This window comes from Mchenga conophoros, linkage group LG12 (assembly GCF_057382185.1).
Source record: "Mchenga conophoros isolate Kocher_MC1m ecotype Shallow Benthic linkage group LG12, M_conophoros_male_GT1.1, whole genome shotgun sequence".
Classification (NCBI taxonomy): Eukaryota; Metazoa; Chordata; class Actinopteri; order Cichliformes; family Cichlidae; genus Mchenga; species Mchenga conophoros.
Window position 1 is genome coordinate 22,688,469 of NC_140537.1, and position 22,994 is coordinate 22,711,462.

At 38.1% G+C, this 22,994-nt stretch overlaps 1 protein-coding gene across 9 annotated transcripts in view; it reads right to left on the bottom strand.

Annotated features, from left to right (window-relative positions):
- The window catches only part of pdlim5a (PDZ and LIM domain 5a), a 92,339-nt gene that overhangs the window by 64,136 nt on the left and 5,209 nt on the right, over window positions 1-22,994 (bottom strand). For 8 of the 9 annotated variants that reach the window (XM_085294574.1, XM_085294573.1, XM_085294572.1 and 5 more), the window contains exons 1-3: window positions 19,563-19,668; window positions 18,381-18,603; window positions 4,780-4,931 (exon numbers count right to left, since the gene is read on the bottom strand). In XM_085294574.1, coding sequence (XP_085150700.1) covers window positions 4,780-4,931; window positions 18,381-18,479 — 251 coding nt within the window. In that variant the 5' untranslated portion in view covers window positions 18,480-18,603; window positions 19,563-19,668. Of the gene's footprint in view, window positions 1-4,779; window positions 4,932-18,380; window positions 18,604-19,562; window positions 19,669-22,994 lie in introns of those variants that run through there. The other variant, XM_085294566.1, reaches the window with a different exon arrangement.

A 22,994-nucleotide genomic window follows, 5' to 3' on the forward strand; every position in this document is an offset into this window, starting at 1 on the left:
AAACATCAACAGCACATCTGCAGCAATATCTTGAGACATACACGAAATCTCATATCTGATTTTGTTTATCTATCCCTTATTAAGGTCTTTTTGTGTGGCCTCCTACATTCATGCATAAGAGCTTTTAGAAAAGTTATGTCATGACCCCACCACTATTTAGAAACTCTGCAACAAAGAAAAGGCTTGTCAAACACTGCAATTATCCTGTTTGAGGCGCTTTCAACAGTTGGAGATCTCCATGCTGATTAAAGAAGAAAACAAAATTAACTTAGCACAACACAAAAGCTGCTTTAAATCCTGTCTTCTTTGCATGATCTAAATAATGCAATCATTTGCTGCGTGTTCCTGTGTTGGTGTAGGTACATCAGGTCAACTGTGTTTCATTTTCTCCCCCCTAACAATCTCATCGGGGCCTTGACACTGTGCCATTACTAGAGAAAAACACTCAAACACACACATGAACGTGGGTCCATTAAATAGTCAAATGGGCTTCGAAAGGACTTTACTGTGGGGAATAAACCATTTAGCCAGACACTGGCAGTCGAAGTGCATAACAGTGAAATACAAAGGTGGTTTTGTTGAGGCACGGGGTAATTGGTTGAAATGAAGAGTTTAATCCTTTGGTGTTCCTTTGCAGAAAATAATGATATCGCTAAAGAGGTGAATTTAAGTGCTGAAACGTATTACACTTCACCAGTGGGACCCCTTTAGGACAAAGCCATCACGCAAGAAGGAAATGTCCTTCTGCCTTAGTCATTTCTAAAACAACAAAGTATAACTACATTGTCTTACCTTTTCCTTCCACCCTGCATTCAAACCTCTAGTTCAGAACTACTGTTCATTCTTTAAACCTTCCTCAACTTACTCTACTTTATCCTATCCACATATCTTCCCTCTTTAATGCCTTTCTCTGGCACCTATCCCTGCTTTTAAAGAAGGACTCATGAATGAAGCTGCCACAAATTAGTCAGCTGAGAGAAAAATAAGCTACACCTATTGTAAGTGCTTAAGTCACTTTGAATGCAAAAGCTACGTTACACAACCACATATGGCTTCTATCATTTGTAATTCTAAATGTTTAGAAATATTAGTAAATGTTTCCGCTTTGGACTGATGGTCAAACACAACAAGGAGTTTAAAGATGTCAGTTAGGATTCGGCGAAGTTGTGTTGCGTCCACAACCAATAGACTCCGTGATTAATCGAGAAACTATTTTACAGATTGCAACCCTGCAAATTGAAAGGAGTGTACCAAAACCTAACCAACCATTTCTCTGAAAGTCTATTTGCATTCATGCGTGGTATGTGTGTGAGTGTGCTATGCACACATGTGCGCCACATGTCTTCCCCACAATAAAACAGCCCATTTAGCAAACAAGATATTGGGTGTTTTTATTGGTCTCATCAACCGGGATTCAGTTTGACGCTGAAGATAAGAACGGAAAAAACGATTCATTGAAAAAAAAGAAAAGAAAAGACAAAACAAACTCCCAGAAACTTGGCTGCATTTTTTTCCACAGCTGTGCGTATCAAATCCTAGTATAGTTTTATAGAGATATATGAATCTAAACAAGGAGTAGTGACGTTTCAACATTCTCGCCTGGTGACATTATTGCAAGGTGAATTATGTCTTAAGTTGCAAGCAAAGATCTCAGGTAAACAGTGATGACGAATCTGTCTCCATCTCTGTTTAAGTGTTGTGTTTTCTCATTTTCAGCCTTTTCTCTTTCTTTTCAGTGTCTCTACCAAGCTTTCTCAGCAGGAGTGCAACAAAAACACTGGTTCTGTTTAACAAAAGGCCATCAAGGCCCCAAAGCTCGAGAACCAAAAGTGTGTTTTGAAAGCTATTATTCATATAACAATACAAAGTGCATTCCTAGACCAGAAAAACAAATCAGGCAAAGACTGAAGCTTTAAACAAACAAACACTAGATTTATACTCACTTTTGTCAGCATTCACTAACTCAGGGAAATTTATTTTTTCAGTCTGTCATGAAAATATAAAAGGATAAACAGAATCCTTCTTAAGGATTGGATTAAAGATTTAAGTGATGCTTAAAAGTCTGCAGAACTGATCACCCACCTTGTGATAAGGTAGCAGACCCACAGCAACGTAACTGAATTCAAACTGAGGGAGATATGCACAGCTGCAGTTGAATATAATCCAGCTCCTTGTGCAGAGATGAAAACCACAAAGTATGACTTAATTTACATTTACAATAAAACATCAAACTTCAGTACGTCAAGACTTGACAAAAGTACTAGTAGTTAATCCCTTACTTAAGAACTTAGCAGTAGTCAGTTTCTTTCTACAAAGTACAAAGTCACTACGTTATAAAATATTTAGCAAGAAAAACTGATCAAAAAGTGCCGATAATACTAATCTTTCACCTGTTGCTCATTCTAAAGATTTTGTTTTTACTTTATGCACAGGGTTATTCATTTGAACTTTTCCAGCTGGCTCAACTTTTTCTTGCTCTGATCAGTTTAAAGTGATTGATCTGAGCTGGGATAGACAGAACAGCAAGAAATTTCCACTGATGTTGTTTTGGCACCTGCTGCTTGCCATTTTGGCAATGCTTGCTTCACTGTAATGTTTTCCCCCCAAGAAATAAAGAAACTCTCACAGACAACTAAATGAATGTTCGTGTGTGATGATTTCCCTGGTAACCATGGTATTTGCATTCATGCATTTACAGTTAATAAATCCCAGTTCTGTTCCAGCTTTTTACTGGATGAAGAGGTCAGTCAGTGCCAGGATAATTTGGCTCTTTATATTTGCCATCCTTAAAAAAAAAATTGTAGCCTGGACATATTTAGCTTCATGTCAATTTAACAGCCTTGTAGAGACAACTTTACTTTTACAGCTTTTCTTTTCTTGTTCTTCACACATCTGCTGTCCATCTCTTCTCCACATCCACCTCTTTATTTGGAAAACGAATAACAACCAGTCTCCCATTCAAAATACACACATACAGACACCACATGCATTGTTGTATCGCCGCACTGCTCTCATTCCTTTTGCTCTTTGACCCAGTGACAAAGCCAATCAAAATGTGTGGTCAAACAGGAAGAAAAGGAACGACGAATGGGCGATAACCTATAAACGCTAACAGAAACAAGGGACTAGACTGGTTCTTTCCATTATTCATGCAAACCCATTAAAGATGGACCACATGTTGACCCAGGGATGAAACATTTTGAACACAGACTACGTCAATCAAAGTGCCAGTTAATGTCAGCCATCAAACACAGAGAAACCCAGACACTCTGATTTTATTTCTCATTGTAAACGGTGTTTGGAGAAGGGACACAAATTGCTGTCAATCTCAAATAAACTGTCCCCAAAGATGTCCTCTAATCGCGCAGCTTTCATAATAAAATACGGCCACATGTTTTTTACCACTGATAAAATGAATGATACTCGATATCATCCAGCTGTGTGGTAGTTAATAGCTGAATGGTGTGTTTTAACATGCTCTCTAACAACAACAACTTGTGGTCCCATAAAAATGTCATATGCTGGAAGATCTCTTAACCTCGGGTGCAGTAACTTCTTGATTGCTTGCTGCTATGAGCGTTGGTTATACAAAACCAGTCTGACAGTATCCTGACTAATCTGTATGTAACTGTCAGGGAAATCAGTCAGTGAGAAACCTATCGTGGTGTTTTATCAGTTTGCTGAGAGATTGGAGGATATATTCTAAACAAATTTTAAGGCAAGGATAGAATGACAGCTACCGCTTCCTGCAAAATGATTTTGGTTTCAGCTTCAGTGGCTTCCATATCGTTGTCAGCAAAACTTTGCGACTTGCCCCAGGCCATCCATCTTAGCCAAGTGTTATTCTAAGACCTGTTGCTCTCATCATAAAATAGAACTAGATCGTGAATATCTGTTGCTCACACTGACACACATGCACACTCACTAGCCCACACTCTGTCCTTGAGAAGCGGAAAGCCTTATAATATTAGTGTGTGTGCTCTCCACCACTCAACCAAAAGTAAACATCTATGGTCTGTCGTCATTTGGACACAAATTAGAGGCTCACATAAAGTGAGGGGTGAAAAAAAGGAAAATGACCAAGAGAGGACAGAATGTAAAATCTGAATTGAGTGAGAGGGAGAGATGCAGAGGCACAAATAAACATGCAAACAAACAAACAAAAACAGATGAGCATTTCTCTCTTCACCCTTAATCCGAAAGTACAAGTGTAAAAGCCCTGAATATCTTACTGGGCTTAAATAAAAACACACATATGCCTACAAGTGCCGCCAAAAAACAGACAATTTGAACCACATGAGATCCACTATGATCTAGACGCACTGATACACACACACTACAACAGAAATTCTTGAGATAATTCAGCTCCGATGTACAGGATTCCACCAGACAGTGAGGAGTAAGCCTTGGGGGAAGAGGTGATGGGCCACATGTTGATGCTCTCCATGTGATTTTAGCTCTCCCGCTTCCCTTCAGGGGACAAGCGATCAGGCAGAACTAATGGCGTTGCTGTGTGTTAGAGGTAAGATTATCTCCTACGACAACAGTGAAAATCTGCCTGGATGCAGGATGTCTGGGGTTGAAAGGGGAAGCATGAACCTTAAATCTGATGCACAACTGGGTTGTTTGGGACTAACTGAAAGGGAGTGCACGGATCCTGTGTTGTCATGGTGATAAATGTATACCCACTCAGGTTCACGCATTAAATCATTTCAAGGTGATGTGGCTAGGGTTTGGCTTAACAACTTCAGACACACAGAGCGTGAGGTCATGGCTTACTTCTGCAGAGTGAGGCTGAGGTTGCCAGTGCAGCTCTTGATTTTGTTCTGGGCCTCCAGGTGGTTCATGCCGTCCGTGGAGATGCCATCAATGGAAAGAACCATGTCTCCAACAGCAATACCACCTTTCGCTGCCTTTCCGCCATCCGTCAGCTGCAGAAACACAAAAACCACAAACAGCATGAATTGCTGGAAATATCGGGATTACTGAGCTGGCCGGTGGGTCAAGGTGATGTCGGATGTCCACATTCAGCCTGTGTTTATCAGAGGATTTATGGATCTCTTCTATTGCATGAGTATTTAGAGAAAAATAATGAAAGACCTAGGTTCTGCACCACATGATGGAGGGTCTACTTTAGGCTCACTGATGTGTTTTTAATAGCAGGAGCCTGCAGGATTAAATTACTTTTGTGTGTTCTTTATTGTGTGCTGTCTTAATGGCCTTGCAGCTTGTTAGAGAAAAGAGTTCAAAGGTTCTCAACCACAGTGTATCTGAGAAAAAGAAAGAATGAACATGGCTGTTTATCATTTAAAGATATTTATTCTTATTCATTTTTTAATGCCTGCTCTATACATTACAGTAGCTATGCGAGTTGGGAACATGCCACGAATTGATAATGCAAGAAGGTATTTACAGCTTAGAGCAAACAGAATCAGTGTAACACAAAGGTTTGTGGTATGATATTGTGATATCTGCCTCTTTGAGCAAAAAAGAAGCTAAATTTTACACTTTCTTAAGCACTACTGTGCAATAAAGATGAAGTAAAGTGAATTTAGTGTCAGTAAAAAGCAATAACGCAATTATCCCCCATGCAAAATGTTGTTAAAAAGGTGACAAACAGATAATGGGACGCTCCGTGGTGTAGACACATACCTTTTTTATGGGCTTTGAGGAAACAGTAATTATTAGCCAGACATTTCTCACTTTACACGCATCATAAAATTTACATACACGTTTCTTGTCTCCATGTTTCAGTGTATTCCTTCATCTTCAAGCTAAACCTTAAATATGTAAACAGTCTTTAATCACTCCGCTCTGGAGGAAGTTGGTTAATTTGAAACAGATTCAAGCAAAAAAACCAAAAAACCAACGATCTGGTACTGAATACCGGTTCTGCTGTTCAAATGGGCTTCAACATACACAGGTGCATATTTTGTAAACAAGCTAAGCATTTAGCATGCGAGTAAATGAGCTTAACGCCACATGAAAATATAATCAGATCATTTGGTTGAGCGTCTAATTATACATTCTTGATTTTTCATGGACTGTGCACAGAGCTGCCTGTTCCTTTCTGATACATTTCAAATTATGTGTTATGTGCTGTTATGTAAGAGAGTGTACATACTTTACTAGGAGGGACAGATTAACTTAAATGTGCTTTTACACACTCGTGGAAAATGAACAATCTAATATTTTTATTAGCAGTGAAATATTGAAATAATTTTTTCTATCTTTTCTGACCAAAACATTTTCTAAAAACGACCTTCTGAGCATGAAGGTACTTAAAAATATTCAATTCACAATCTACATAAAAATATTGATGAAATGTTTATTTCTAAGCAACTAAATTAAGCGACTAGCTTTTTGTAAGTTCTGTTGTTAATTATATGGGACTGAATAGTGTTAGCAACGCCTTGCAGATGTAGTTCTGTCCATTCTTGGTCACACAGAGGCTCTAAGTGTGTCCAAAGTGGAGTGAGGTCATTTGTTTCTTTTGACACCACACAGACCACTTCCCTAACAGCACACACAAAAAAGCATACTTTTGTAGAAGATTCTTAAAAACAAATGCGTCTCCTGCTCCCTGACTATAGATCACTTCAAGTATAGAAAGACAGTCAAGGATGGGACAGTGTAATATGGGGTTAACTGTGTTTCCTTTGCCTTTATCTTTGTCTCTCGCTCTCTCACAGACACACAAGCACACACAAATACAGACAGACACAAGCAGGGCTAATAAAAGAGGCTCTGCACCCAGATTAGCGTTAAGGCTCTGCGGCCCCAACCTTTTATAGTCATATTAGCTCAACACACGCAACATCACTCAGCACCGCTCACTAGCACAGAGGGCAGGAAGAAGAGCATAATGAGAGATTGACATAACGTTGATTAAACTGGTATGGATGGCGAGGAAGGGAGAAAAGAGAAGGAAAAGAAGAAAATGCCACCGAGTAGATATTATGCTGCATGTTTTGACCCATTTCCAGGGGTGTATTCCAGCTAACCACTCTGGCACTGTTATGGCCCAAATGCTCACCACAAAATGTGCTATTATATGTTTTCCCCAATTAGTGCTAAGGTTCTCCCCCCCTACCCACATAAATTCCCTCTCCACATACAGACACAAAACACGGCTCTGTTTCTTTCAGAGTAAAAGTAACCTGTTTCCATACAACCGCCTTGAATTGATTTTAAAGCTACTCCATAAACAGTAAAGATTTTTGTGAAGATTATTTATTTTGCTTGTATGAATTTATCGTGTATGTCTTAAATCCACATGTCTGAAGCAATTATTCGTACTGGTAAGAAATCCTTTTGCAAAGGCAAACATTTGTTCGAAATTAATACGAAGAAAATCTTTCAAAGCTCAAAGTCGTCTCAATGTTTATATCAAAGAAAGTGAAACGCATCCAAGAAAATCAGACACAGAAATCCAAATAATCTATCTATGCAACAAGTCAAGTACTTGGAGACTGCCAGGTTATTTGATTTATGGCTCTGTTGCTTTGGTCATGACAGAAAACAGCAGCTGTAACACTTCAGATCTAACACAAATATGACACACACATGCATTACACCAATGTCAAACGCAAACGGAACAATACTTCAGTTGACAGGGAATGCTGAAAACTTGAAATGTGTTTTCTATAATCTTTTCTATGAGAAACCAGTACAAAAGCCTTATCCACCATAAAAACTGCAAAACAGCTGGCAACAGCAGTGCCAGTGACTTTTCTTTTCTGTTTGGCCCAAAGATTGAGCCACTGATGTCAGCGGCTATGGGAGAGGCTGTTACAGAACTGTAAAAGTTCTCTAACACTTACCTGTATTTTATATTATTTCTAAACATATTTGCTTTTTAACTCCATGTCTACATATTTAGGGTGGTGTGGAAACCCTCGTAGTTCAAGTGGCAAAAAGAATTTGCCTTTAAGTGGGGTTTTTTTCTTCAACAAATCAACAGACACTATTGTGCAAAAGTCACCCCTCATTACTTGTTGCTTCCAAGGAGCTAGACTTTCTTGTATTTTTTAAAAAAAATTGGTCTTGAGCAATAGTTCTCCAGACTTATTTAAGGTCTTAAGGTTTTTCTTTGGACGTTGGCTAATTTTTTCACTCAATTTCAGCCCTACCTTGTTCCTGTTTTTCAGAGGGTTTTTTTCTTTAGCTTTGTTAGATTTAACACTGACCTATGAATCATTCAAGCATTCAGGGACCAACTCAAGGAATGAACCAGTCTTGTGTCTACTCATAATAGACAACTTAGGAAACAACCACTTTTAAATGATATCTTCAGGAAATTTGTTAATCGCAGCCTGTTTTAAAAACACACAATTTGTTGGAATTTCTTTATTTGAATCTATGGAAAAATGTCAAGACAACACAGACAGATATAAAACAACTATTAGCACAAAACTTCAAACTTCCATGTGTTTCTTGGCATGGTGTGCAGTCTGTCCTTAAAAAAACTGAAGAAACTGTGGTGGTGGACAAGTGGAGAACAAAAGAATTGACAGGTCTAAAAACAGCCATCTACAAGAGATAAAGAGTACCGTATTATTCAGACTGTAAGGCGCGCCAGATTGAAAGATTTGAGAATTTGAGAAAATTAAAGGATTTTAAGTGCGCCCTATAGTCAGAGAAATACGGTGTGTGAAAAAAATATGGAAAATGCAGCAATGACCTGACAGGACCTGAGAGATGTGTCTGCATGAAACCATCATCAGTGAAAACACACAATGGAACACTGTCAGTGATGGATCAAGGTGACTGTTGTCTTGGTTTGGCACTATATAAATACAACTGAACTGAATTGGACTGGCCTCCCCAGAGCCCAACCTGAACAATAATGAAGCAGTGTGGGGTCATCTTGATAGAGAAAGTAACAAAAGGCAGCCAATAGTTATTTGAATGTCCTTCAATAACACTGGAAAACTATGAGTAAAATCAGAAGAGCCTTTAGCTTCCAGGCCACCTTCTGTGGAAGCAGCTGCCAATTCAGGACACAGACACACTCTCTACTTTCAAGATTAGGCTTAAAACTTTCCTTTTTGATAAAGCATATAGCTAGGGCTGGATCAGGTGGCCTACACTGCTGGGATCCTCTCATAATGAGTGTTTGCTTCTTCACTCATCTTTTTTCACTCATGTATTCATACATCACTTTACATTTAATTAGTTATTATTCATTTCTGGCTCCCTTCCACAGTGTACCTTTGTCCTGTCTTCTTCTCCTCACCCCCAACCAGTCACAGCAGTTAGCAGCCCCTCCTTGAGCCTGGTTCTGCCAGAGGTTTCTTCCTTTTAAAAGGGAGCTTTTCCTTCCCACTGTCGCTAAAGTGCTTATTTGTAGGGCTCATCTGACTGTTGGGTTTTCTCTGTTAAACATTGTTATTTTTGAACATGATTCAATAAGCTGCTGTTGTTATTTTCCTAGCAAAATATAAAGAAATGAGAAGCAGCTCAAGACTTTGCACTCTGTGTGTGAAATCCAGCTGCCTTACTAAATATTCATGCAAAAGTAAAGGGGTCAGTACTTGTGTCATCACTGTTCCAAAACAATGAGAAACACACATGCCGTGTCTAAAAGCCATCTCCTATGAACTTGCTCTTATGCTTCCAGCGATGTCAGGTTTCAACACATATGCTGTCTGATTTAAGTGCTTAAAAAAATCTGGTTTCAACACATAGCAATAAGAGCTTACTGGAGTGCCGCAACATTGTCTGCTTTGAGCACACACTGAACATTTTGAGTGCTTTGAACAATGCCTGCTTTCAGCACAAGTAGTGACAAAGATGACAGGCAGATGGTTCGCATCGCACTCTCTGAGAGCTTGAGACACAAATACTCTGTAACTCGAAAATACACAAAGCTGCTTCCATATGGAAGCCTTCAGTACTGACCTATTTTCCTTCAATTTTGCTGTTTCAGTACTGGAACTTATGTTATCTTTTAGTAATGTCATGACAAGAAATTACCCTTCACTCTATATATTGTTTTACTGAAGGGTTTTTAAAAATTATTTATTTTATTGATGTCCACTTATTTATAATCAATATTTATTACCATATGTTGAGACAGTATGTTTGGTTTTTGTAATATATTTTTGTGCATAAAGTCCACTTAGCAGCAAGTTTGGCATATCCTCCAACAAAAGTATAAGGGCAACAAGAGTTTGATGAGTTGTATTACCACATCAACAAGATCTTTTCCTTTACACTGCCTGTTTATATCAGACTTCTGCATGAAAACAAAAAGAGTCAATGCTTAATATTCACTCGACTCACTGCTATTACTTAGCAGCACAGCTTAAAATCCCAGTTTTTCTATTATTTTACAGCCAGTTATTTTCTATTAAATGCCACTGTACCAACATTTGCAGAAATCTACTTAGGCACTACTACCAAGGTATTTCCAATTCTCCAATTTTCTCAATAAATGCTAACATTCAGCTACTGTTTGCTCTTTCTTTCGTTAATTGTTTTAATTCACTTGGAACAGGATATCCTCAGCTTATGGCACCCAGTCAAATCATAAACGTGCATGTGTTGCATTGCTAATAATGTTTCCTGCTGGATTTTTTCCTAAAATTAAATATATAAAAATTATTTGATTAATGTATTTGTTACACTGCAGTGAATGAGGACTGGAAAAATTGTACCCTTCGAAAAATATGAATCTAACAACACAGAAAACAGGAAAGATAATAATGAAAACGTTTGTTAAGCACAAGAAAAGTGAAGAGCAGTCAGAGTCAGAGTAATAGCAACAGATATCTCCATGAGAGATTCACATAAACAGAAACAGAGAGAGGTTTAAACAAAGAAAGAGGAAGATTAATAAAGTGCAAGGTCAGCCATCATGTCAGCCTACTTGTATGGCCCAATCAGTAACACGTAGTAAACTGTGAGGGAATGTTTCATTCGCAGTTTATGGCCCTGAATAAAGTAAATCATGCAGGTTTGTCAGCAGGATCTGGCAAACTCACTCACTGGGGTTAGAAGTCGAGTCACTGAAAATTGCAACGGATAAAAGAATCTAAAGCCACAACATCACTGAAGTATAGAAATATACACGTTACTACACATAAACATCAACATAACCCCCTGAAAATGAATTAAGTATGAATATTTCACACAAATATTAGACTATAAAATTGCAAGTAGAAGTAGAATAGACAAGGTTATATCAGATTGAGTTCCCACAGAACTGTAGTGCAGTCACACTGGCAAAACCCACAAAACACATTATACATAAAAAAAATATCAAGCTTTGGACATTAGGTCTGTCGTGCTTGCAATTAAGCAGCGTCCCTAGTTAGCACAAGCTGACTGATGTGGGTTCATGAGTATTATTAAAATTCAGCTGTGCTCTTTTGATTTGGTTGCGTACAGAAAAGTGGAAGCCAAGTTATTAATCTGTTATAGGTTTTTATCATAATTACAACTGTAGCATGACTTTGCTCGTAAAAGAATGCAAAAGTTGGTTTGCTTTACATTGGTGCTTTAGTGCCATCTGTAGATCCCCAAAATTTGTAATGGCCCAGTGGCTCTAAGAGTTCAGAGAGACTGGAACTGAAGAAAAGCAAATAGAAAAATGTGTGTTTGACCTCTCAGGCCCACCGTACCAATTATTCACATGAAGAAAATACCAGCTATGTTGATGCAGCATCAACATAGTTTAATAGATCAATCCAACATATGACAGATCAACAGCTTCAAATGATATATCTTTTTAAGTAAACTGGGTGAAAAAATTAGTAGAAGTAGACGAGTAAGGATAAAAAAAAAAACTGTACACACCAGGAAAACCCAGACAGTGGGAAACAATATTCTTCCTGGAAAGCATTAAATATGTCATATTTATCAGTTTCATTGTAAATATTAGGGGACATTTACATGGAATGAAGTGAGGATTTATAAACCCATGAAAACCATATAATATAAAGCTGCACTTTGCTAAACCAATCATGAATAAGTTAGCTTTCACATCCAGCCTCATTAGGAAGACTGTCATGGCAGAAAGGACATTGAAAGGGCAGGAACTGAGCTATATGAACCCAGGACCGGATTTATTTAGTCCCATATGATTTTAATATTTAAGTGGCCCTTCTTTAGCTATTTTGCAATTAATCTAATAACCTTGATTTGGGATAACATATATAATTTGTTTAATATGTTTGCTACAGTCAACATCTGATAAAATCTGGGAAAACATTTATTGTTGTGTGCATCAACTGGGTTCTGGGAATAGAGACTTCTTATTTGTAACCCATGAGCTTCAAGAATCACAGCCGCACATGTCATTAAGAGGGAATCAGGCATTAGGAAGAAACATGAATCACAAAGAGAGACAGAGTTGGTGCTTTGGGACATAACTCTTTTCTTAGAAAAACATCAGATCAGCTTAGTGTATAATATACTAACCTTTAGATTGTGTTTGTACACTAAGACATGCAGAACAAGTCTATAAATCTATGTAGGAAAAGACTAAGGGTCTAGGTTCCCAGTACATTGTCCAAGCAAAGCTTAACAAAAGCCAAAGAGAACAGACAGATACTGCTGTTACACCAGATGTTTTCTTGTGCTTCTGTCAATCTTTACAGTCAACCAATATTAATCTGAATAAACATGATCCAGTCAGGTGGCCAGCATCCTGAGAGGAAGGCAAAAATGGCATGACGGGTTTAGCAGCTACTGTGGAAAACACATTATAGCCACAATGGGTTATTCTAGTCTCTTCATTGTGTGAATTCACTGCAGTGTGTTATGATTTGGCTGTGCTGTTCTAAGGGCTCATAAAAGTCTTCTTTTAGTCTATTAAACAGTCTATTGTTTGCAATATTAACGTGTTTTGAAAAAAAAATTGTAATACATTACCACTTCATGGCAAAGAAATAAGTTAATCCGTTACTGGTGAAGTCAGAAATGTTATTGTAAGGTCAGCAATAGATTCAAATATCCTAACACAGAAGAACGATGAGCATATTTTCTAAACATGACATGAAACGCATATAAGCATGTGGTACAAGTGACATCATAACTGGTGACATCATAAAAAGCCACGATAAGCAAATGCCAAATATTGACAGGAAACATAAAATTTCACAGATTTTAATGAGAGTAAGATTAATTCTCACACTGCTGGGACTACAGAAAAATCTAATGTGTAACAGTTTTCAAATATAGCATTTTCCAACTCACACCCAAACACATACATACTGACAGATTGATTTATGGAGGGCAAATGATAAGTTGTTGATTCTGGCTCTGGGACTATTTAGCTAAGATACTCAGAGGGAAGCATGGGAATTGTTTTGATTAAGACAGATTTAAGCATTATTAAGTCATTTGGAGGAGCTGTCAACAGGCTCGTGAAGTTTGGTATGAAAGATTAAGATGAGAAATCTCAGCATTACAGGGTTAAGACCAGAGGCTTGCAAGGCTTGGAAAGACCGAGGTAACTTCAGCTTCAACCTTGGGTTTTTCAAAGCTTACCTCATTGTTCTATGCTGGCTCCTGGGAGTTTTTAACACTGCCAAGGCTGGAGCTACAAGGATGAAGCTAAAATTGTCTTACACTGTCTTTTACTTCTAATACCACAAAAAAAAATACTAAATAACATTTTATTTATTGATGGTTGCAGCTTGCACACAGCTGTCTTTCTAAGTAAGTAAATGAAGATTCCTTCCCAGTCTTCTTTACCAATGAGCTACAGACTATCTAATTGTGACTCTACTGCTACAAGATGCTAGTAGCACCATTATATTGACCTAGCATAAGTCAAATGTAAGCAAAAAAGTAGCCTAGGTGGTGCTTCCCTTGGAAATTTTAAGCTAACATAACATAACTGCTTATTATTATTATTAATATTAATATTAAGAAGAAGAAGAAGAAGAAGAAGAATGATGGCTCTTCATGAGCCTGAATAATACTGTCACTTAATAAAACTGAAATTGAAAAATATTTTCCACCTGGGATGTTGTGTCTTGGGTGTTTTTTTCCCCACCAACTGATTAAATCTTTTATTTACCGTCATGTAAAGGAATCTGTAATTTCTGTCCATTGTTTTGTTTTTCCTATCATTTTAGAGTCTAACTAGCAAGTGCTCCATTGATGCTCAATTGAGTCATTTGTTTACTTTTAGGTCACATATCACAAACTGCCACCTTGCATAGCTTGGTTGTTCTCAACTGTGTGTTTTTTTTAGACAAGTGGTCATACACAATTTTCCTGCATTTGTTGCAAATTCTCTGCTTTATTGGAAGTTGTTTAAGTAGCTCACTTTTTACTAAGTCATCACTGAGGTGTGCAAAACCATATGTGTACTTCATATAACATTGATATTGTGACATTGCACTTTTATATCACATAAAAATACTGGTTTTATTGTGATTAACTGACAGGTTTCTCGATAATGCTGTCTTAATAACTTAAGTGTTTACACAATCAGCATCTTTTTGCCAACTTTCCATCTTGGCTTCTACTCCAACATTTGTGTTGTTTAAATCTTTTTGTAGTTACCATTTATCACATTTGCTTAGAATAATAGAGAATTTTTTGGTTCAGTTTGACTTTCATGTTAATGGGTAGATAAATATGCTCATATATAGATTTGCAGCTCTGCTTTATCAGCCAGGGCAGTTTGGTTTGGTAACAAAAATACATCTTGGGTATGTTGAACTTTCTCCATAGTGCAGGCCCCTGGTGATGATGTGAGTTTAAGAACAAGTTCTGTAGGAGGAAGACATTAAATCAGGAATAGGAGGAAGGGAAGAAAGACAGAAACTATGTATAGAACTAAAACATCTTTGAAATAGACCCATCCCTGTGGTCAGTTGTTATCATCGCCTGTTGAAAAGCATCTCTAGGGAAGCAGGAGGCGGCCATCACTGATTCAATTCCAGGAACTGCATTCTTCCATGAAAAGGTTTTATTATAGATTGGCTGTCTACTCATTTTGATGTACTCACTGTACAACTAGAATCCCACTATTTAAGCATTATGATAGAAGGATGCACTCTGTTAGACCAAGCATATACAGTTACATATTTCTAACATACATACATATATATATTTGGCACAAATGGTGATAAATAAACCAAGTTTATTATACCTTGTAGAGTTTTGCCAGTACTATAGACTCTTCAGATTGCTATGTTTATCTAGTGCATATACACAAAGATGGCATACACACACTGCCAGTCATTTCACACCATTATTATAGTAATGTGCAGGAAAGAAGAAGACTTCTACTAAAGAAATACAATATAAAAATGAGATAATCGACACACAATACACTGCTGTATAAATTTTGTTCACAAAAAAGGAGGGAAAATCTATCCTAGCATTGCTTTTGTATTTGTTGTGTCTTTGTGATACCACAAATGCAGTAAGTACAGCTTAAAATAGGGGTACAGCTCTGTGACCAGTCTTCCTGTTAAGTGGGTGTGTTTGTGAGGGCAGACCTGTGAGATGATGTATCTATTCTTAGAGGCTTAATGCATCTCCTCCCCTGGGTTGCTTTCCCTTAAATTATTTTAGCAGTGGATTCTGTAAATGGACTACCCTCGGAAAGGTTTAAATATTTATTCACTGAGTTGTAAATTTAACTGAGAATAGTACCATTGGTGGGTATTTCTGTCTCTTCGCATCAATAAAAGAAGTAAATGGATTTCCCAGTAAATGGGTTTAATTGGGTTTGCTTGAGATTTTCCACAAGCTATTTTCTCCAAAATCCTTTCAGCGAGATATCTATTAGATATCTGAATCCAAATGTTTGCTATACAAAAGAGCAAGGTAGTCCAGTTCTTATATAAACAGGCATGTAACCATAATGATACAGCTTCCATTACTCTCTTTAAGCATATAAACAGACACTCGTTGGGCTCAACCATTCACTCTTACTGTAAATAAGGCTTATACTGCCCAGTTGTGCATTACAGTGTATGACAATTATTTAGAAAATAAGTAATATTGGAAAGGTGCAGCAAGCTACACATAAATGTACTTGAGGAATATGCTGCAACCCATGTTTTTCACACTTTCTGCATGTATCTAAACCTCCTTCTCGCAATCTCCAGACATGTCAAAAAGGGAAGCCATTGTAAAGTGTTTTACTGGTCTTTAGCAGAGCAGCACCATCAGTCTCAGCCCCTTATAAAACAGTTTTTAAACACTAGAAAAGAAAAAAAAGGTATAAGAAGATGTGAAGACAAGTTGCATAAACAATAGCTAATGGGCAGAAATCTCAAGACATACATGCCATGATGCAATGGTGGTACTATTGAACACTGGTACTTTTTACATCTACAGAGTGCCATAAATTAAACAAACTGTATATTCACATGCTTATAGAGCTTAGCAACAGCAGCTGCAAGAGTAACTGTGGTCTGGCAGTTGTGCAGGATTCTCTAATAACCCATACTCTGTGGTCTCCTCTCAGAACCAGCTCTATGGTTAGACTGGCAGAGAGTAGTATGTGTGTGCACTGGTATACATGTTTATGTGTCAGTAATAGGCGGTCAGAAGCACTGCCCTTATCGTCATAGACCCAGTTTAACAGAGCTGATTAGATTAAGAGTTGCATGGATTCTAAAATGAATGACTACAAACTGTACGTCCACGTCGAGTCAGATAAGTGTTACATAAGAACATCTGACAAAGTGAATTAGGAAGCGCATAGATTTAAATAACAAGAGAGAAAAACAAACAGGAAGTTATAGAGAGGTATGATACAAATCAAAGGGTCAGACAAGCACATGTAGATAGATGACCTGCTGAGTGACGTGTTTGACTGCCTGCCATCACTTCTTCAAGTTCAGCCTGTGTAAACTGTGCGCAGCATTATTTACGTGCACTGAATACCACCTCCCATACCCCACCCCCCATCTCCACCTCATCTCTGCTAATCTGCATTTATCTGCTTTTAGAGACACAAAGCTAAATAAGGAGCCCACTTGAGTCAGTTTGAGTATTCCCAAATCTTTTACAATTTATTGGTATTTGTAGGATTCAGACAATAGTTGTTTCACACCTTTTTAAGAATCTCTCAACATCAAAGCAATCTCAAGAGAAGGAAAATAACAAAACAAGCTCGCAAGGCATCTTAAATTGTTAAATCACACAACTTTCACTGTGATGTTGGAGTAACGGTCAAACGGGATCGTCAATTATTGCTTGCATATTTTCAAGTCTTCAATAATCAATGTCAGCATCAGAGTTTCTTCATCTTTTCTTTCAGTTTCTTTGGAATGCAGCATTTGCAATGCATTATGCATTATTTTTTAACTCCAACTCTACACAAAAGAACTAATTTCATACGAGATTAGTTCTTGTAGCATTTTGCAATTTAAAATGCTGCTATTTTACAAGATGTCTGTTTCTATTTGTATGTCCTATTTCTGGATTCTTTCAGTTTTTTCCTTTCAGTTACATACAGTGTCTTCCAACATTTTGTGTCCATGCCTGCACTCTCAGACACACACACACACACACACACACACACACACACACACACACACACACACACACACACACAAACCCGTGGTTAAAAAATTCACATGGCTTCAGTTAGTGGGAAAAGTATCACATCCAAAGTAATAACACAAACATGGCAACCCAGAATGGCCCCAAAGGGGATTGGCACAGAACCTAGTAAGCCATTCATCATCAGGCTCATGTTGCTATAAGTCTGTACCGTGCCAGTTTTGGTGACTTTTGTGTGACTTTTGTGTGCGTAAATGCATTACTTGTGTGTTTGAGGGCACTGCACAGTGCAGCAGAGCAGAACAGAAGCTTGAACAACATTAGGAAGGATTTGCATCTTTTAAGATCACAATCCAGTTACAGTAATGAGCAAAGCATACTCTGTGAATATGTGGATGTGACCATGCGGTAACGCTGATGTGTGAATGAACAGAAGAGACGGGAGGGAGGCAATAAGAGGTAATATTACGAGTAGACACTGAAAGGCAGGGAAACCAAGGGACCATCAAGTTACTTGTTCACGCAGAGGGATTGATGCCAAGACTTGTGTGCCAGAACTTTGATTGCTGCAATTTCAATACAGACACTCAAAGTGAAGTGGAATGTAAAGAAAGCGAGAAAAGGTTTCATGTGTGGTCGATAGATGACAGATGGCATATGATTTAGCTGAGCTGTCTTGGGTGTGGCTGAGGGGTTCAGTCAAGAGGGGTACAGAAATGAAGAAAGGTAGTAAAGACATGTTGATAGTACAAATAGCACAAGGGTTCTGAGAAGAATGACTGTATATGGTTGCGTTGTCACAAAATAAATATATGCTGTTTTATCACCCTGAAGACAATGCTGGTTATCCACATTTAAGTGTATGCATGTGTGTATGGGCACTTTAATCTTACCCTCGAGATGGTGAGGGGCATGTTGAAGTCTTTTCCTCCCTGCAGCCTGAAGCCCCAGGGGGCAGGACCTATGAGAGTGACATTGTAGTTGCTGGTCATGGTTTCCTTGTTCAGTGTTGATCTGGCTCACAAGTGATGCTGATGGCCGGAATATATTATGCAGATCAAGTGACAATAAAAATATCACTAGCTTTTGATGAGGGGTAAGATTTTGATCCAAGATCTAGGAAAAGACAAGACATGAAAGACAAGCAAAAACATTTGTTATTGTGCAGCAATGATTGATAGATAGATAGATAGATAGATAGATAGATAGATAGATAGATAGATAGATAGATAGATAGATAGATAGATAGATAGATAGATAGATAGATAGATAGATAGATAGATAGATAGATAGATAGATAGATACTTGAGCATTTCCTAAGGTTCAGATCATATGCAGGTAGAGAATCATTAGGGGGTCCACTGTCCCTCGTGGGGGAAACTCCCACAGGGCTTAAATCTGGGACTCTCCACCATTTGACCCTAGAACTGAAGAAGCTTCTCGTTGAGAGGTGAAACGTCAGCAACTTATATAAGTCCAGATGCTTTTCTTTCCAAGCTCCTAAGACTATGATGACCTGGATGACTGAGAACCTTCACAGACATCATACGCAACTGTAAAATCTCTGCTTACAGGCCATTTAGGGCAGCACAACGCCCCAAATCCATGATGTTCCCTCTACCATGCCTCACAGCTATGATGTTTTATTATTGGTGCAGAAACATTTGCACATTACACATTTGCCAAACATTAAATAAATAAAGATAAAGAAAATACATAAAACTGTTTATCAAACTGTTCATACAATAGTTTCAAACAGTTCACAACTAAATTCATAACTATGTATTTGAATAAGTCCCAAAATTACCTTTTTAGACTTATTCGGTATAAAAAAAATAAACACATTTTAAGTAAAAATAAACAAATAAGACATCAAACATTTTACAATCAAAAAAGAGTTAAATGCTTCACTGAATGTTATTTTAAACCACCATACACTGGAGAATGCTGCAGTTGTTCAGTAGCTTAAAATATGTAAATTACCCTTCAGGAAACACTACCAGAAGACCTTCACACACCTAAATGTTAGTAATAGCATATTTCCTGCTGAAATTAAATGAAGGTAAATGCTGTACCTCTTTAATGGAAATTCCAGAAAGGAAAATAATTCCTTCACGGGCAGGTGGACTGTGCAATTCCTAGTTTCCCCTGAAATATCCCCTTCCCAGCAAACACACTGTGTGTGTGAGAGAGGTACAGAGGGATGTGATGCTCTTATATACTAGTTAATGACAGATGGGAGGGGAAAGGTGGAGGAGGGGAAAGAGGGAGGCGAGAGGGAGAACGGGTATAGGTTAGGATGAGAGGGAAGAGGGAGGAGAAAGAGGAGGGGAAATCACCCATGGGTGGAGTGAGACGAACACAGAAGAGGGGTGAACGAGTGGAGATAACATGAAGGGTGAGATTGGGGTATGGAAGGAGACAACAGAAGAAAAAAAATCAGGTGGCGGGGGATGTCGGGGGGGCAACAAGAGGGGAGAAGAAGGGAGCAAAGTGGAGGATTAAGGAAAAGACAGTGGGAGCATTGCGCACACAGAGAAAATGATCAGGGGAGGAAGAAGAGGCACAGGAGAGGGGACAGTTTATCTTTCATCCAGATATTTTGGGAACATGGACTCAGTCCTGCAGGCAGCTTCGTTTAAGGTGGAACCAGTGTAACCATATCATGACTAGGGAATTCATTCCAAAGGCATCAATGCAAAGGTCGCTCAGGGGTCATTTAATAATGGCGACTGTATAAGGTCAAGATTGCCTTAAGTCAGTGTGTGATGGTTGTTTAACAACTGCAACACTGTTGTTTCATTAGAAACAATCTAAGAGAAGTAGATATTCATCCATGGCTTTAAATCTGTAAATCTACTGTGTTTTCTGTGACTTGCATCAACTTCCCCCGCTCTAATAATTAGGCAAACAAGCTTTACCAAACTGAGCACTAAATTACATAATCTATACTATAATCTCAGCACATTTTGGAAAATAGTTATAAATATTTTTCTTTTATACTTAAGGGATAGAACTCCTAAGTGCAGCACACTCATTCCCACTTATTTATTTATCAGTACCTCCATTATTTATGTCCAGAGAGCAGCAATTCGTCTCATTCTGAGCTGGCTTTTGTCCGTGCCCCCTTATTTTACCCCAGACAGATCAATATTGACTTTATATTTATACTGACATAGTAGTGGCTCAATTAAATACTCATCCCATTCCTTTCTTGGCCTTGACCAAATACACAGTCAGCACATCTTGCCAAGTCATAACTCTGGTTGTGGCAGTGGTAGATACAGCAACCATAGGCCACAATCAAAAAATGACTTCTCAAAAATCAACAAACATCAAAGCAGAGGAGGGAAGCTGAAGTGTGAGAAAAAGTCTTAAGTCTGTTGGATATAAAATGGGCATGGAAAAGTGTAGGCGTAAAGGGTCTAAAAGACTGAAAAAGAAAAGAGTGTAGATATCTCAGATGAAAAGACCAAAGGATGGAGTAAACAGGCTAACATTTCACATATAGTATGCCGTTAAACACATACGACGCACTCGCACATAAAAACAAGATGCTTTTCATTATCCTGCTAATAAACATTCCCACATTGACAGCGCATACCTCTACAGTACAGCTAGGAAACAAAAGAGCAGCTTTTCCTGGGAGGACCAAAGATGGAAGAGTCATTAACTTTGTTTCCACTGCTGAGCTGAAGCTTCTTGATAGGGTTAGACCTATCCTAAGTTTTACAGTAAATCTAAAGGCACTGTGTTTACTTTAGGCTTTATTGCAGATGGCTGATCAGGCATTATGTGAAAACAATAATATAATAGCATCCTTATGAGTAAGATGATCAGATAATCAGGAAGTCCTTGTTTGCCTTCTATAAAGTTTTCCCAGACCTAAAGTAGTGCAAACTGCCAAATAGCCAGTGTTATATCCTAAAACAATCAGCCACAGAAACACTAACAAACACATTTTGTTTTTTTTCCTTCTATCAACATATTTAACATGAAAGTTCATTCATGAAGGAAAAGGCTAGAGATTTTTTGCCCACAGATGAAGGCATGGTGTGTTTTGGGCATTAAAGTAGGCAACAAATCAGCGCCGTGACAGATTGATTATGACTGCAAGCTAAGCATCAACCACAACAATGAGCAACAACCAGTGTCTTCATGCAAGGCTCAAAACCATTTGTGCAGGAGCTTTTTAAAATCTCTTTATGGCTTGACTGTGGACTGCTTCCTGTAAGGTAATAGTATTCAGCAGGCTTACAGCCACTATAGGAACTAATGCTTAAGAATTACTGTACTGCTCATTTTACTAGTTTTAATCTACTTTTTAAAGAAATCTGTTTTCTCATTAAAAACCCTCAGATCACATATGCACTTTACAGCATGACAACACAAAAGTGTGTTTTAGGGTAGCCATTTTAATCTCTTTACTACCAAATAAAGAAATATAAATGAAAAAATCAGTTTATCTCACTGGCTTTGTACCACTGTCCCATTCTCATGTAACAGGACGACTGGTATTGAGTCCCAGGGAGATATGCTTTCTAAAATCTAGACCCATCGGTCTAACTCACTGTTTAAAGACATAAGATCAATTGCTTATGCTGTCAAAAACTGTAACACAGAGAACAAAGGGGATTTGTGAGCTAGAGAATAATAATATTAAACACTAACAATGGTGAGTGGTCTAAAGCACGAAACCTCAGACACCCTGCCAGTCTTTTGTTCTGTCAAATGGTCTATTCCAGTCTCCATATGCTCACCTCTCCACATGCTTAATGATCACAGCTTAGCAGCCTGCAGTCAAACACACATGCTCACACCGAGACAAGCTCCACCCTTTAATGCTATCATAATCTGCCCTTCTAAATAACATTTAATGCATCATCCATGTGAATAAAAGAGGGACACCAACCCCATAGTCTGCCAGCTGCTGCCCACACCCACCCACCCACACACACATGCACACAACCCCAAGGGACACAACATACATAAAATCTCTATTGTGTGTAAACCTAATGATTCTCATCCAAACTGGGGTCAGCAGAGGTCTGAATACCATTAATTATAAATTAGTGTGTAGCTCTTTTTTGTCAAATATACAACACTATAAAAACTCTATATACTGAACTGCAATACTATTCTATAAAAATGGGTGAACTGAAAAAATACACAAATAACACTCTTGTGGCAGCTTTGTTTAGAGTAATTTTTTATTATTTTTTTTTCGTTCACTTTTATATTTCTGAGGGCACTTGTAGCTCGAAATCCAGGAAGGAACGGTTACACTGATTACTCCATATGCAGATTTTTCACTCAGAGGTGTGTGCATGATGACACTATTGACATTTTTTCTAATATGAACAGTATTTGTCTCTCAACAATCTAATCACTCTGACCCTTCCAGACTGCTATAAGCCTAACTAATCCCCTCAACCCATTTCTGTACTGTCATGCACAGTTAGGGTTAGAGTTGCATTTTGTATAAAAAAAAACAGAGAAGTAGAGAG